Source organism: Pristiophorus japonicus, chromosome 6, assembly GCF_044704955.1.
Source record: "Pristiophorus japonicus isolate sPriJap1 chromosome 6, sPriJap1.hap1, whole genome shotgun sequence".
NCBI classification, from domain to species: Eukaryota; Metazoa; Chordata; class Chondrichthyes; family Pristiophoridae; genus Pristiophorus; species Pristiophorus japonicus.
This window is the reverse complement of record NC_091982.1, coordinates 119,781,315-119,796,736: the sequence shown is the minus strand read 5'-3', so window position 1 is coordinate 119,796,736 and position 15,422 is coordinate 119,781,315. Positions and strand designations below refer to the sequence as shown.

The 15,422-nt window shown below is 49.3% G+C and overlaps 1 protein-coding gene across 11 annotated transcripts in view; it reads left to right on the top strand.

The window, feature by feature from the left end:
- The window catches only part of LOC139265769 (muscleblind-like protein 3), a 212,672-nt gene that overhangs the window by 171,660 nt on the left and 25,590 nt on the right, over window positions 1-15,422 (top strand). For 8 of the 11 annotated variants that reach the window (XM_070883148.1, XM_070883145.1, XM_070883150.1 and 5 more), the window contains 2 exons: window positions 7,625-7,861; window positions 15,249-15,399. In XM_070883148.1, coding sequence (XP_070739249.1) covers window positions 7,625-7,861; window positions 15,249-15,399 — 388 coding nt within the window. Of the gene's footprint in view, window positions 1-7,624; window positions 7,862-15,248; window positions 15,405-15,422 lie in introns of those variants that run through there. The other 3 variants (XM_070883152.1, XM_070883153.1, XM_070883154.1) reach the window with 2 other exon arrangements.

The following is a 15,422-nucleotide window of genomic DNA, read 5'->3' as shown; positions in this document are numbered from 1 at the left end:
ACGAGTGTGATGAGCACTTACTCAGACTAGGTATTTGAGAAAACAGAGTGGTATGTGAAACTGCTGGAGCCAGGCAGCCTGTGTAGTGTTGAACTGCGTCAAAGTGACAGTGGTAGATTCATCCCAGCAAGTATCGAATCTCTTCCCCGGAGATAGGGTCTAAGTAGAGCTGGGCAGTTGACATGGGATGGAGAGGCCTGTTACTGAGCGGCAGTGGAACAAGCTGCCTTCTGCCCATCCTGGGGGGGGCGGGGGGCGGTCGGGGGATGGTGCTGGCGACATTGAAACAGAGAGAAAATTTCTTCAAATGTCCTACAGTGGGTGGCTCAATGGATTAATATAAGAATATAAGAAATAGGAGTAGGAGTCGGCCATTTGGCTCCTCGAGCCTGCACCACCATTCTATAAGATCATGGACTCAGCTCCACCTCCCTGCCCGCTCCCCATAACCCCTTATCCCCTTATCACTCAAAAATCTGTCTATCTCCACCTTAAATATGACCCAGCTTCCACAGTTCTCTGGGGCAGAGAATTCCATAGATTTACAACCCTCTGAGAGAAGAAATTCTTCCTCATCTCAGTTTTAAATGACCGGCCCCTTATTCTGAGACTATGTCCCATAGTTTTAGTTTCCCCTGTGAGTGGAAATATCCTCTCTGCATCCACCTTGTCGAGCCCCCTCATTATCTTATATGTTTTAATAATATCATCTCTCATTCTTCTGAACTCCAATGTGTAGAGGCCCAACCTACGGAACCTTTTTTCATAAGTCAACCCCCTCATCTCCGGTATCAACCTAGTGAACCTTCTCTGAACAGTCTCCAATGCAAGTATATCTCTCCTTAAATACAGAGACCAAAACTGTACATAGTACTCTAGGTGTGGCCTCACCAATACCCTGTACAGTTGTAGCAGGACTTTTCTGCTGTTATACTCCATCCCCCTTGCAATAAAGGCCAACAATCCATTTGCCTTCCTGTTTACTTGCTGTACCTGCATACTAACATTTTGTGTTTCATTCCCCCAGCTCCCTCTGTACTGCAACACTTCGCAATTTTTCTCCATTTAAATTATAATTTGCTTTTCTATTTTTTCTGCCAAAGTGGATAACCTCACACTTTCCCACATTGTACTCCACTGTCAAATGTTTGCCCACTCACTTAGCCTGTCTATAGTCCTTTGTAGATTTTTTGTGTCCTCCTCACAATTTGCTTTCCCACACATTTTTGTATCATCAGCAAACTTGGCTACATTACACTCTGTCCCTTCATCCAACTCATTAATATAGATTGTAAGTAGCTGAGGCCCCAGCACCGATCCCTGCAACACCCCACTAGTCACTGTTTGCTAACCGGAAAATGACCCATTTATCCCGACTCTCTATTTTCTGTTAGTTAGCCAATCCTCTATCCATGCTAATATATTACCCCCAACCCCGTGAACTTTTATCTTGAGCAGTAACCTTTTATGTGGCACCTTATCGAATGCCTTCTGGTAATCCAAATACACCACATCCACTGGTTCCCCCTTATCTACCTTGCTCATTACATCCTCAAGGAACTCCATCAAATTTGTGAAACATGATTTCCCTTTCATAAAAACATGCTGACTCTGCTTGAATGAATTATGCTTTTCCAAATATCCTGCTACTGCTTTCTTAATAATGGACTCCAGCATTTTCCCAATGACAGATGTCAGGTTAACTGGTCTATAGTTTCCTGCTTTCTGTCTGCCTCCTTTTTTAAATAGAGGCGTTACATTTGTGGTTTTCCAATCCGCTGGGACCTCCCCAGAATCCAGGGAATTTTGGTAGATTACAACCAATGCATCCACTATCTCTGCAGCCATTTCTTTTAAGATCCTAGGATGTAAGGCATCAGGTCCAGGAGCTTGTCCGCCTTTAGTCCCATTATTTTACCGAGTACTACTTCATTAGTGATTGGGATTGTATTAAGTTCCTTCCTCCCTATAGCCCCTTGATTATCTATTATTGGGATGTTTTTAGTGTCTTCTACCATGAAGACCGATACAAAATATTTGTTCAAAGTCTCTGCCATTTCCCTGTTCCCCATTATTAATTCCCCAGTCTCATCCTCTAGGGGACCAACATTTACTTTAGCCACTCTTTTCCTTTTTATGTAGCTGTAGAAACCCTTACTATCTTTTAACACAGACCCTTCTCCTGTGGAGAGATGCTTACCTACACTAATGGAAGTAAAGGCTGCTCATTCTGGCCACATCACGTGATGTGTCCTAGTTTTCGGTGGGCTCGTGCCCACAATAAAAAATTGCCCATAATATAGCACTGAATTAGTGATCTAAGATAGGTCATGAACACAAGTTATGTAGGAAATGGGTACATCCACACTAATTATTAATTTATTCACGGGGTGTGGGCGTTGCTGACAAGGCTGACACATATTGGCCATCCCTCGTTGCCCTGAGCAGGTGGTGATGGGCCTTGTTTTTGAAGTGTTAATTGAGTTGGTTTGATGCAACTGAGTGGCTTGCTGATCACAGTCAACCATGTTGGGGGTGGGACTGAAAACCAAGCAGGTTAGTTAGCCGCTTGAAATCCGATCCTTTCCTGCCGCGTATATTCTTAACCTGTCAGTCAGGATCGTATTACGCCAATAGGACTCGATTGTATTTGAACCCTGAGGGGCAAAGCTATGGTGGCTTTCCTGCTAAGTGAAACAGGGTGGGTTTATTCGGCTCAAAGCTGAGTCAGAGACATCCTTTTTGAGGACCAGGAGTACTCCTCCAAGCCCACACTGCAAACCGCTCCTCCCATTCCCCAGATTCCCTCCTTCCTGAGACCCTCCTGAAACCTCCTCCCCGAGACCCTCCTGAGACCCCCCCTCCCCACCGCTTACCTGGCATCTGGTGAGTGGCCCTATCATCAGCAGCCGCTCAGTGACCCCCCACCCCCGTTCCCGGTGGGATGTGAACCATCAACTTTTATAAATCAGGCCCGGCAGTAAAAATCATCCAAAGGACTTCTGTGGCTGCTGGCGGGCGAAAATCTGCTCGCCAGAGAATTTTCCCACCAGGAATCTTTCAAAATAAGCTGTGCTTCCCTTCCCACTGCAGATTGATAAATAAAGATATTTATTCCTTCACATAAATTAATAAATCTCTAAATGGCTCATGGGGGAAGGGTTGAAACTGTTCTTTACCTTCACTGGCCATGTCTTTAGAGTTGTGGTTTTTACAATGGGGAGGTGCTGGCCTGTGACAGCACAGTGGGGGCGAAGAGTGTTGGGGGACAATCCAAATGCTTCATGGCCATGTTACCAGATTTTTAAACTTCTTTAATTTATTTAATTTTTTTACCTGCTCCGAGTTAAAATCCTCCTTGATTATTTTCGGCAGCACTTTGTCTACTTTGTCGGAAAGTGGAGCTCATGTCCCCCCCAGAGGCTGCGTTGGAAAGCACTTGTATACATAGTGTCTGGGCGGTGCGGCCGCCCTTAAAGGGGAGGGTGCACTGCTGCTGCCGCCATTTTGTTTTAATTGTCAGCAAACTCTGCAGTTGCCCCGACAATGGCGGCACGGGTTCGGCCGGGCCGCCGACAGGCAGTCCAGCAACCCCCTCTTGGGTGCCGGGCCACTTGCCCGGCCAAACCCTTCCCTGGTGGCCCAGTGGACGCTAAGGAGGCCTCACTAGGCCTTGCAATGTCCCTCCCCTTTAATTGAAGGAGAGGGAGGTCGCTACATGTCAGGGCGAAGTGGCACATCCGCGTCGCGCTGACTTCATCACTGACGTGTTCATCGCGGCGGTGATATACACTGCCTCCTCCCGACTCAAACCTGCCTCAAAGCACTGGGAGGCGGTGACAAAGTTAAAGAGCCGAATTTTTCGCCTCTTCCCTCCGACTCTCGCCGGGTGGGAATAATTCGAATTATCCACCCCCAAACAGGACAGAGGGCAATTTCCAGCCCCTCAGCTCTCATTCTTTATGTTTTGTTTTGAAGCCACATGGCCCTCCTGAAGATTCATGCAAGTGAGATTGGCCTCAGTGCCCGCAGGTTAGGGGAGCGGGTCATCAGCCAGGCTCTCCTGCTCCCATTGGTCGTCCGGTCTTCTCTCTGAGAAGTTGCATCAAGGTGGATGCTGGGTGCCAACAGGATTGAGCTTGGCTGTGATGTGTCCAGTGGACACTCACACGTGACATCAGCCACTTGGCCAAGGTCCCGGAGGGTCATCATCATAGGCAGTCCCTCGGAATCGAGGAAGGCTTGCTTCCACTCTTAGCATGAGTCCTTAGGTGGCTGAACAGTCCAATACGAGAACCACAGTCCCTGTCACAGATGGAAGGGGTGGGTGGGACTGGTTTGCCACACGCTCTTTCCGCTGCCTGCGCTTGATTTCTGCATGCTCTCAGTGTTGAGATTTGAGGTGCTCAGCGCCTCCCCGGATGCACTTCCTCCACTTAGGACAGTCTTTGGCCAGGGACTCCCAGGTATCAGTGGGGATGTTGCACTTTATCAGGGAGGCTTTGAGGGTGTCCCTGTAACGTTTCCGCTACCCACCTTTGGCTCGTTTGCCGTGAGGGAGTTCCAAGTAGAGCCAAAACCTTCAAAAAGGGAAAAGGAGGTTAGAAAGTTGATTGACAAACAAACGCTGCAGTGAACCACAATTGTTTATGTTTAAGGTATATACTTCCTCTTCATTGTCTCTCTGCACCATCATTACCTGAAGGATCAGATGGTCAACCGATTCCCGGGCATCTGCCAAAGGCCAGTCTGAGACTAGTGGTCAACAAGAGCAGCTCAGGATGAGTGACCGTTCACTTCTCCTTCTGTCTCTCTTAACAAGCGTCTGCTCTCCTCCTTACAACAGCAAGACTGAGATCAAACATTCCTCAGGTGGGGAACCGCAGGTCCTCCCAAAGTCCCAGTGTAACACACAACTGTGCACAAAGTTGCTGCTCAATTAACTTTTTTGCAGAATGAAGGTTGGAGGTGAATAAATCCATTCTTAAACGAAATATGCCATGCGGGGATTGATCTCTGCGGTATGAGTTTGAATACTCTGAACTAACTTTATTGAAAAAGTCTGCGTGCACTTCCTGTCTGCAATACCTTTCTTCCTGTCATCACCTATCTGTCACTCTTTTGTGTAAACTTTTCCCATTATAAATTCCCATGTCCACATTTATAATAGAAGCCTCCCTTGTGAACTTATTGTTTATCAAAATCTTGAGAGCATACATTACACTTCAGATGTCATGGAATATAGGAACAGGAGGAGGCCATTCAGCCCCTCGAGCCTACTCCACCATTCAATCAGATCATCACCAATCTGTACTTCAACCCCATTTACCGGCCTTAGTTCCATATTCCTTGAAACCCTTACCCAACAAAAACTTATCAATCTCAGTCTTGAAAGCTCCAATTGTCTCCCAGCATCCACAGCTTTTTGGTGGAGAGAACTGCAATTTTCCACTAACCTTTGTGTGAAAAAGTGCTTTCCAATTTCACTCCTGAATGGCCTGGCACTAATTGTAATTTTGTGACATCTTGTTGATTCCTCACCAGAGGAAATCGTTTCTCTGTATCTACTCCATCAAATCCTTTTAACATTTTAAACATATGACATTATTGTCAAAGTATTTTTTTTTTAAAGAGATAGAAAGGCAGCTATTTCAAATTGAGGTAAATTATAGGTTATTTATTGTTAGCAAGGGAAGTCTAGAAATCAACTTGGAGCCTGAAATTGTACAACCGATCAAATCTGCAAACTTCCCACAGTGACAAAAATACCTTCTGCCTATTTCCAGCAATCCAACTCTATGGCCTTAAAGAGATGAGCCAATGTGAAACACAGTTCCACTTTAACAGCAGAATAATACATCAAATCTCACTCCAGGGACTTGAGCTCAATATCAAGGCTGATACTTCAGTGCAGTACTGAGGGAGCGCTGCATTGTCGGAGGTGCCGCCTTTCGAATGAGACATTAAACTCTCAGGTGGACATAAACAATCCCATGGCAGCATTTTGAAGACGTGCATGGGAGTTCTCCATGGTGTCCTGGCCAATATTTATCCCTCAATCAACATCTCTAAAGCAGGTTGTAAGAATTAGGAGCAGGAGTAGGCCATTCGGCCTCTCGAGCCTGCTCCACCATTCAATAAGATCAGGGCTGATCTTCTAACTCAACTTCCACTTTCCTGCACTCTCCCCATATCCCTCGATTCAATTAATATCCAAAAATCTATCGATCTTTGTCTTGAGTATACTCAAAGACTGAACCTCCACAACCTTCTGGGGTAGAGAATTACAACGATTCACCACCCTCTCAGTGAAGACATTTTTACTCATCTCAGTCCTAAATGACCGACCCCTTATTCTGAGACTTTGATCCCTGGTTCTAGACTCCCCAGCCAGAGGAAACATCCTCTCTGCATCTACCCTGTCAATCCCCTTAAGAATTTTATATGTTTCAATGAGATCACCTCTCATTCTTCTAAACCTAGTCTACTCAATCTCACCTCATAGGGCAATCCCCCCACCCCAGGAATCAGTCTGGTGAACCTTCGTTGCACTCCCTCAATGGCAAGTATATCCTTCCTTAGGTAAGGAGACCCAAACTGTACACAATACTCCAGGTGCAATCTCACCAGGGCCCGATAAGACTTCTTTATTCTATACTCTAATCCCTTTGTAATAAAGGCCAACAAACCATTTGCTTTCCTAATTGCTTGCTGTACCTACATGTTAACTTTCAGTGATTTATGTACAAGGACACCCAGGTCCCTCGGAATACCAACATTTCGCAGTCTCTCACTATTGAAAAAATACTCTGCTTTTCCATTTGTCCTAGAAAAGTGAATAACTTCACACTTCACATTATATTTCAACCGCCACGTCCTTACCCACTCATGTAACCTGTCTATATCCCTCTGCAGCCTCTTTACATCTTCCTCACAGCTTACTTTCCCACCTAGCTTTGTATCGTCAGAAAACTTGAATGCATTGCACTCCTACATTACAACAGTGACTACATTTCCAAAGTGCTTCAAAGGCTATCTTGCTCTTTCTTCTACAAGGTATGACGTTATTGCAATAACACAGCGCATCACCTGACTTACCGTGACCAATTTTTAATGGGATATCCATTAATGGAATAAAACTTGACGAGCCAACTTCTTTACATCTCACTGATACTTTGCAAGAAATGGATTATGTAGTGACTGTGGGGCAATGCAGTTTTAATTATAATCTGATGTTTTATTTCCATTGTGACCGGTATTTTTAATTCGTTACAAACTAAAAAAAGCTGGTTGGTCTGAGAAGCAGCAAGGTGGCCAGAGATGTTCAGATAAGAGAGGTTTGATTGATTTCTGACCATTCTTTGAACGGCTGCTAACTGTAATATAGCTCCATCTAGTGGACTACTGAAGTAAAAACAATTACTGATGTAATAAGAATAAAAGGTCATGTGGCAAGGTCATGTGACACAGTTCTCATTAAGGAGCCATCTCGTAGTGCGTGCATGCTTGTTAGTGGTGTCTTAAAGATATCACAGATTGGCGACGAGGATGGGATTTTTGGATGCGCTAGCTGATATTGTTAGTGGTCTCCTAAAGATATCACACTAACGGTTGGTTTCATTAGGTTTGCAGGGAGTTTCAGCGTGGAAATTGCACTCGGGGTGAAAATGATTGCCGCTACGCACACCCGCTCGAAATGGCAATGATAGATTCAAATGAAAATACGGTCACAGTGTGCATGGATTATATCAAGGGTCGCTGCTCAAGGGAGAAGTGCAAGTACTTTCACCCCCCCGCACATCTGCAAGCCAAAATAAAGGCCGCTCAGCACCAGGTGAATCAGACTGCAGCCGCTGCCATGGTAGGTAACCTGGATACAGAGGGCTGACCTTCTCCCTCCTTTTAACCTCAGAATTAAGCCACTGTATAAAATGGCGCGGGTAACCTGCGATCGATCCTGTTCATTAAAATCACTAATTGTGTTCACTATTCTTGTGCTCGTTGCACCAATTGTGTTTAGAATGTGTGTGGAAGGGTGGATTTTTTTTCCTCCAGTTGCACTCTCCTGGCTCAGAACCGACCCTGTCGGGAACACAGGGCGAGAACCGTGCTTGTGCGTATAGGCAGCGGCCCAACACCAGCTCCCGCTGGGCGAGGCGCCACACAGGGGGAACGCAGTCAGACCCTTTGCCCCCCCGTAAGTCACTGGGTGTGTTTTCGAGTGCAGAATAGTATGTGCGCCTATAAATGACAGATGGTGACATTAGCAGGTGAAGGAGGGGGACACATGGCGAGTGAATAGCAGCCATCAGCGGCCATTACAATATGGAACAATCCCATTGCCCTATTGCCGTCATCAGAGAACTTAGCCGAGACGTTTCTGTGGATCTGGAATACCCAACTGCCCCCACAGATTTGCCCCTGACCCCGTCCCAGATGCCGGGGTCGGGGGGCATTAGCCTAATCTGGCTGGTCGCCCATGCCTTTTTATGGCACTCTCAGCAGCAAGAAATGGACTTTCATGGGCAGTGGCCCTCACTTGGGCCGGGATCAGGGACTGGCCATGATAGCACGCCCTCTTCGAGCGGGAGTATGCGGAGTGACGGGAAGCACGAGAAATTACAGCTACCCGTCCAGACCCGCCCATTCCTGTGAAGCCCACATGGAACACTGACAGACGGGAAAAGTGCCCTTCCCCCGCGCGAAATGCCCCTCGCCTGCGCGAAGTGACCCTCGCCCGCGCAAAGTGCCCCTCCCCCGCACGCCGCGCCCCTCGCCCGCGCAAAGTTCCCCTCGCCTGCGCGAAGTGACCCTCGCCCGCGCAAATTGACCCTTGCCCGCGCAAAGTGCCCCTCCCCCGCACGCCGCGCCCCTCCCCCACAAGCCCCTCCCCCACGCACTGGTAAAAGGGCAGAGATCCCAAGGAAGAGCTCTATTCCACTCCCTCAATGTGTGAAGTTCCCACCCTTTCTTCCCTCGGAGCCTGCTCGGTGTTTCACGAGTGGTCAGTGCTAGCTCAGATTCCCTTGAGGCTTGATATAACTTAGACTGAAACATCAGTAATATCGTCAGAGAATTCAGAGACATTCTTCTGTCAACTGAACTTTGTGAAGGGAGCGGGCTTCTTGTCTGGCACGTGGGGTCAGACCCCCCCCCCCCACCCACCCCTTGTGTTGCTCACCACCAATGCTGCACTGCTTCTGTTTTTTGGTATTGCTTATGCGGCACTAAGCTTAACCTCTGACCAGCATCGTGGTCTGTAATGGGCCCAGGTGTTCAGAACCTTCCTTGTTCGCAGTCCCTCAGTGGGTCTGTCCACCCTGCAGGTGGGTTCAGGCAATTCACAATTTGCATAATGTGGATCTTTGAGGGAGGGGGAGAATGTTCTTTGAGGGAGGGGCAGAATATGGATCTTTGAGGGATTGGGGAGAATGATGGTGCAGCTGGATCAGCGTTTTATATTATAGTTTCAGTCTAAGTTATATCAAGCCTCAAGGGAATCTGAGCTAGCACTGACCACTCGTGGAACACCGAGCAGGCTCCGAGGGAAGAAAGGGTGGGAACTTCACACATTGAGGGAGTGGAATAGAGCTCTTCCTTGGGATCTCTGCCCTTTTACCAGTGCGTGGGGGAGGGGCTTGTGGGGGAGGGGCGCGGTGTGCGGGGGAGGGGCACTTTGCGCGGGCAAGGGTCAATTTGCGCGGGCGAGGGTCACTTCGCGCAGGCGAGGGGAACTTGTACATGGGGATTGTGGGGAGAGCTCTGGTGGAATGAGAACCCGAGGAGACCTGACCCATTCATTGAGAGTTGATCTCGGTAAAACTCATGTTATGTCTTGGTTTTATGTTGTGCCTTAATGGTGCCTGCCCGCCCAAAGTATTTGGTTTGTGTATCGCATTGTAGCTTTCCTTTGACAAATCTATTAGTTTTTCCTTTAGTGATTACAAGCACTTGCGTGACGATCGCTTGCGTAGGTTGCAAGGTGTGTTTGTAATGATGTAGTCCGATGATAACAATAGTAAAGACCTTTCGTTATGCATGCTTGTTCTTTTTAATAAGTTGTATAATGCATTCAGATTGTTTTTTTTCTCTTCACCTGCCCACAATGCATTGCTGCCCTATGACGCACCTGTGCTTGCTGTTTATGTTAATGTGCTTGATCCCCATTGGCCCATTGCCATCCATGTGCTCGCTGCCTGCTAATTAAGACTCAGCCAGCTGTCAGATCACTGAAGCGAACCCTCGAGGCAACCTTTGACCTGGTACTTGCACCTTTCACCTTCTTGCTTTGCATGTGGCTTTTTTTGTTGTAAACGTCGGTAGAATGCATATGTGCTTTTCATTTGTTTGGTGGCATACTTAACCCTTGGGACGCTGCCATTGCTGGTGAACCTGTTTAGAATGGGCTGCGGTGGTGCAACTTAGCACCGTGCAGTATCCTAAGGGTTTCGACGTCGCAACAAGAGATACAGCCACAGTGAAACCTGTTTCTATAGCCTAATGGACCCCAGCCAAACACATTCCTGAACGGTTATGGGGAGGTATTGAACCCCAAAGTGCCCAGGGTGCAGTGGTTCATTAATCCCCTCCTGACCTGAGTTGAAGCAGCACAGAGCAATAGTCTTTAGAGATACAAACCGAAGTAGGCTCCAGGTGAATGAGACAGCACAGAGATTTAAGACAATTGTGATTGGGGAGGCAATGCTGCGTCTAAAACAGGTTTGACTGTCTTGAAGTGATTTTGGCAATTAAAAGTAGAATCCTGTTACTTGTATTAATTCCTCTAATAGCTCTGTCACGGCCTTAACAATAAAAATCGACAGATAACCTTCTGGTAAAATCCCAGCACCACAAAGTATTGTATTAACAGTACCGTTACAGTACCGGGGGTATGATTAAAAAAGTTTGCAGCTGATACAAAAATCGACTGTGTGGCTGATAATGAAGAAGAAAGCTGCAGACTGCAGGAAGATATCAATGAATTGGTCAGGTGGGCAAAACGGTGGCAAATGGAATTCAATCCAGAGCAGTGTAATGCATTTGAAGAGGGCTAACAAGGCAGGGGAATAAACATTAAATGGTACGACACTGAGAAGTGCAGAGGAACAAAGGGACCTTGGAATGCAGGCCTACAGATCCCTGAAGGTAGCAGGACAGGTAGATAAGGTGATTAAGAAGGCATATGGAAAACAGGTACGTCTCGAATCCGGAATTCCGAAATCCGGAAATGTCCAAATGGCGGACATTTTTTATAAAAGCATTTCAGATCGAGTAGTCCGGCGTGCGATCGGTCCGAGCCTTGCCAAATGACCCTCAACCCCGACCCACGTGTGACCCGGCCCGACCTGTCCCACGTGTGACCCAACCCGACCTGACCCACGTGTGACCTGACCCGACCTGACCCACATGTGACCCGACCGACCTGACCCACATGTGACCCGATCCGACCTGACCCACATGTGACCCGACCTGACCCACATGTGACCTGACCCACGTGTGACCTGACCCGACCTGACCCACGTGTGACCCGGCCTGACCTGACCCACGTGTGACCCGACCTGACCTGACCCACAAGTGACCTGACCTGACCCACGTGTGACCCGACCCGACCTGACCCACGTGTGACGCGACCCGACCTGACCCACGTGTGACCCGGCCCGACCTGACCCACGTGTGACCCGACCCGACCTGACCGACGTGTGACCCGACCTGACCTGACCCACGTGTGACCCGGCTTGACCTGACCCACGTGTGACCCGGCCTGACCTGACCCACGTGTGACCCGGCCTGACCTGACCCACGTGTGACCTGACCTGACCCATGTGTGACCCGACCCGACCTGACCCACGTGTGACCAGGCCTGACCTGACCCACTTGTGATCCAGCCTGACCTGACCCATGTGTGACCCGGCCTGATCTGACCCACGTTTGACCTGACCTGGCCCACGTGTGACCCGTCCCCGCCTGACCCACGTGTGACCTGACCTGACCTGACCCACGTGTGACCCGACCCGACCTGACCCACGTGTGACCCGACCCGGCCTGACCCATGTGTGACCCGGCCTGACCTGACCGATGTGTGACCCGACCTGACCCACGTGTGACCTGACCTGACCCACATGTGATCCGGCCTGACCTGACCCACGTGTGACCTGACCTGACCCACGTGTGACCCGGCCTGACCTGACCCACGTGTGACCTGACCCGACCTGACCCACATGTGACCCGGCCTGACCTGACCCACGTGTGACCCGGCCCGACCTGACCCACGTGTGACCTGACCTGACCCATGTGTGACCCGACCCGACCTGACCCACGTGTGACCAGGCCTGACCTGACCCACTTGTGATCCAGCCTGACCTGACCCATGTGTGACCCGGCCTGATCTGACCCACGTTTGACCTGACCTGGCCCACGTGTGACCCGACCCCGCCTGACCCACGTGTGACCTGACCTGACCTGACCCACGTGTGACCCGACCCGACCTGACCCACGTGTGACCCGACCCGGCCTGACCCATGTGTGACCCGGCCTGACCTGACCGATGTGTGACCCGACCCGACCTGACCGATGTGTGACCCGACCTGACCCACGTGTGACCTGACCCGACCTGACCCACGTGTGACCCGACCCGACCTGACCCACGTGTGACCTGACCTGACCCACATGTGATCCGGCCTGACCTGACCCACGTGTGACCTGACCTGACCCACGTGTGACCCGGCCTGACCTGACCCACGTGTGACCTGACCCGACCTGACCCACGTGTGACCCGGCCTGACCTGACCCACGTGTGACCCGGCCCGACCTGACCCACGTGTGACCCGACCCGACCTGACCCACATGTGACCCAGCCCGACCTGACCCACGTGTGACCCGACCTGACCTGACTCACGTGTGATCCGACCCGACCTGACCCACATGTGACCCGGCCTGACCTGACCCACGTGTGACCTGGCCTGACCTGACCCACGTGTGACCCGGCCTGACCTGACCCACGTGTGACCCGGCCTGACCTGACCCATGTGTGACCTGACCTGACCCACATGTGATCCGGCCTGACCTGACCCACATGTGACCTGACCCGACCTGACCCACGTGTGACCTGACCTGACCCACATGTGATCCGGCCTGACCTGACCCACTTGTGACCCGGCCCGACCTGATCCACGTGTGACCTGACCTGACCCACGTGTGACCCGACCTGACCCATGTGTGACCCTTGACCCCGACCTGACCCACATGTGACCCGACCCGACCCATGTGTGACCCTCAACCCCGACCTGACCCACGTGTGACCCGGCCTGACCTGACCCACACGCTGTTTTAATGTCCGACCCAAAATCCGGAAAAATACGAAAACCGGCACAGCCTCGGTCCCATGGTTGCCAGATTCGGGAAGTTGTACCTGTACTTGCCTTTATTAGCTGTGGCATAGAATACAAGAGCAGAGAGGTTATCCTTGAACTGTATAAATCACCGGTTAGGCCACAGCTGGAGTACTGCATGCAGTTCTGGTCACCACATTCCAGGAAGATGTGAACGCACTGGAGAGGGTACAGAGGAGATTTGAGGATGTTGCCAGGACTGGAGAATTTTAGCTATGAGGAAAGATTGGATAGGCTGGGGTTGTTTTCTTTGGAACTGAGGGGGGGGGTGGGCCTATTTCCCTTGGCAGAGGGGTCAACAACCAGGGGGCATAGATTTAAAGTAATTGTTGGAAGGTTTAGAGGGATTTGAGGGGAAATTTCTTCACCCAGAGGGTGGGGGGGGGGTCTGGAACTCACTGCCCGAGAGGGTGGTAGAGGCAGAAACCCTCACCACATTTAAAAAGTACTTGAATGTGCACTTGAAGAGCCGTTAACTACAGGGCTACAGACGTAGAGCTGGAAAGTGGGATTAGGCTGGCGCGGACATGATGGGCTGAAATGGCCTCCTTCCATGCTGTAAATTTCCATGATTCTATGATACTGGAATGCACTGCCTGAAAGGGCAGTGGTGGCAGACTCAATCGTAAATGCAATTGGATAAATACTTGAAAAGGATTAATTTGCAGGGCTATGAGGAAAGAACAGGCCAGTGGGACTATTTGGAGAGCTCTAGCAAAGTGCCAACACAGGCTCAATGGACTGAATGGCCTCCTTCTCTGCTGTGTGATTGTACTGAGGAGCCTTCTGAAAAACCAAATACCCCCAAATACCAAGAAACAATCAAACTCTCGCTACAGTGTGAAATGTTCATTATAGAATTGCACATGCAGCATGTGTGTCACCGCTTGAGTGATATTTCCCAATTTGAATTACACAACTCCCAGGTATCCATTATCCTACACTTAATAGGACACGTAGAATAAAGGCGTCTTTCTTTATGTACGTTGCCTGCCACTGTGCCATAATCACTTGTGTTATTTGAGCAAACCAGCTGCAGTTCCTGGGTCTCTGGGTGCTGCAGTTCACAGCAAGCTTTTATGTCGTCGCTTTCTTGCTTCTTTCCGCTGGTAGCCGCTCGCAGGGTTCCCGTTACCGTGAAACTTGAGTCTGATTTCATTTCATTCGACTTTCGGAGGGATGTTAACATTTACAGGGCTGTTGATCGTGGATTACCACAATTAAGCATTGTGTGTGTCTGTGTGTGTGTATGTTGCGGGGTGAGGGGGTTCTACAAACAACACTCTGAAAGACACTTGTATTAAATTGAAGCAAAAATACAAGTACATCATTCATATGCGTTTACTGCAATGCAATATAGTGCGAAGCCACGAGCTGTTTGAAAGTCGTTTTTGTGAAATGAGCCTTGAGACTTTTCAAGTCTCCAGGACTTTCCTAAACCCTAACGAGAACCCTGGCTATGTAATCATTATTTATTATATTGCGTGCGTTTTAGATCTTCAGAGCATTCAGTCGCTACGCTGTAAACGCATTGTTTTTCCCTTTCATTTCATCACTGCTGATCTGCAGCCTATCCAAGCTTGGTAATCAATGTCCTGTGTTTAATGTCAGACCCTGTTACGTAGCCGTGCAGCTCCACTTTCGACTCTCAAAAGGCTTTATGCTGCCCGTCATGCTTCCTTCACTTGTATACTGTTCACCGCCTCGCAGCTACAGTCTGCTTCAGCTGCCGCCTTGCTTTAACTATTACAAGTTGCAGGAGAATGGCAGGCCAGTCTTTGGTATGTGTGTGTGTGTGTGTACTGTTTGGTGCATGCATCATTTATTTTCTACTTGTCTTAATCAATCCCTCATCCATAGGCCCTCCAGCCTGGTGCCCTCCAACCTTTACCAAAGAGGCCAGCACTTGAAAAAGCCAATGGTGCCACCACAGTGTTTAACCCCAGTGTTTTCCACTACCAACAGGCTCTAGCTAATATGCAGCTGCAACAACCAACATTCATCCCAACAGGTTAGTCCCTTCTCACTCGTGCT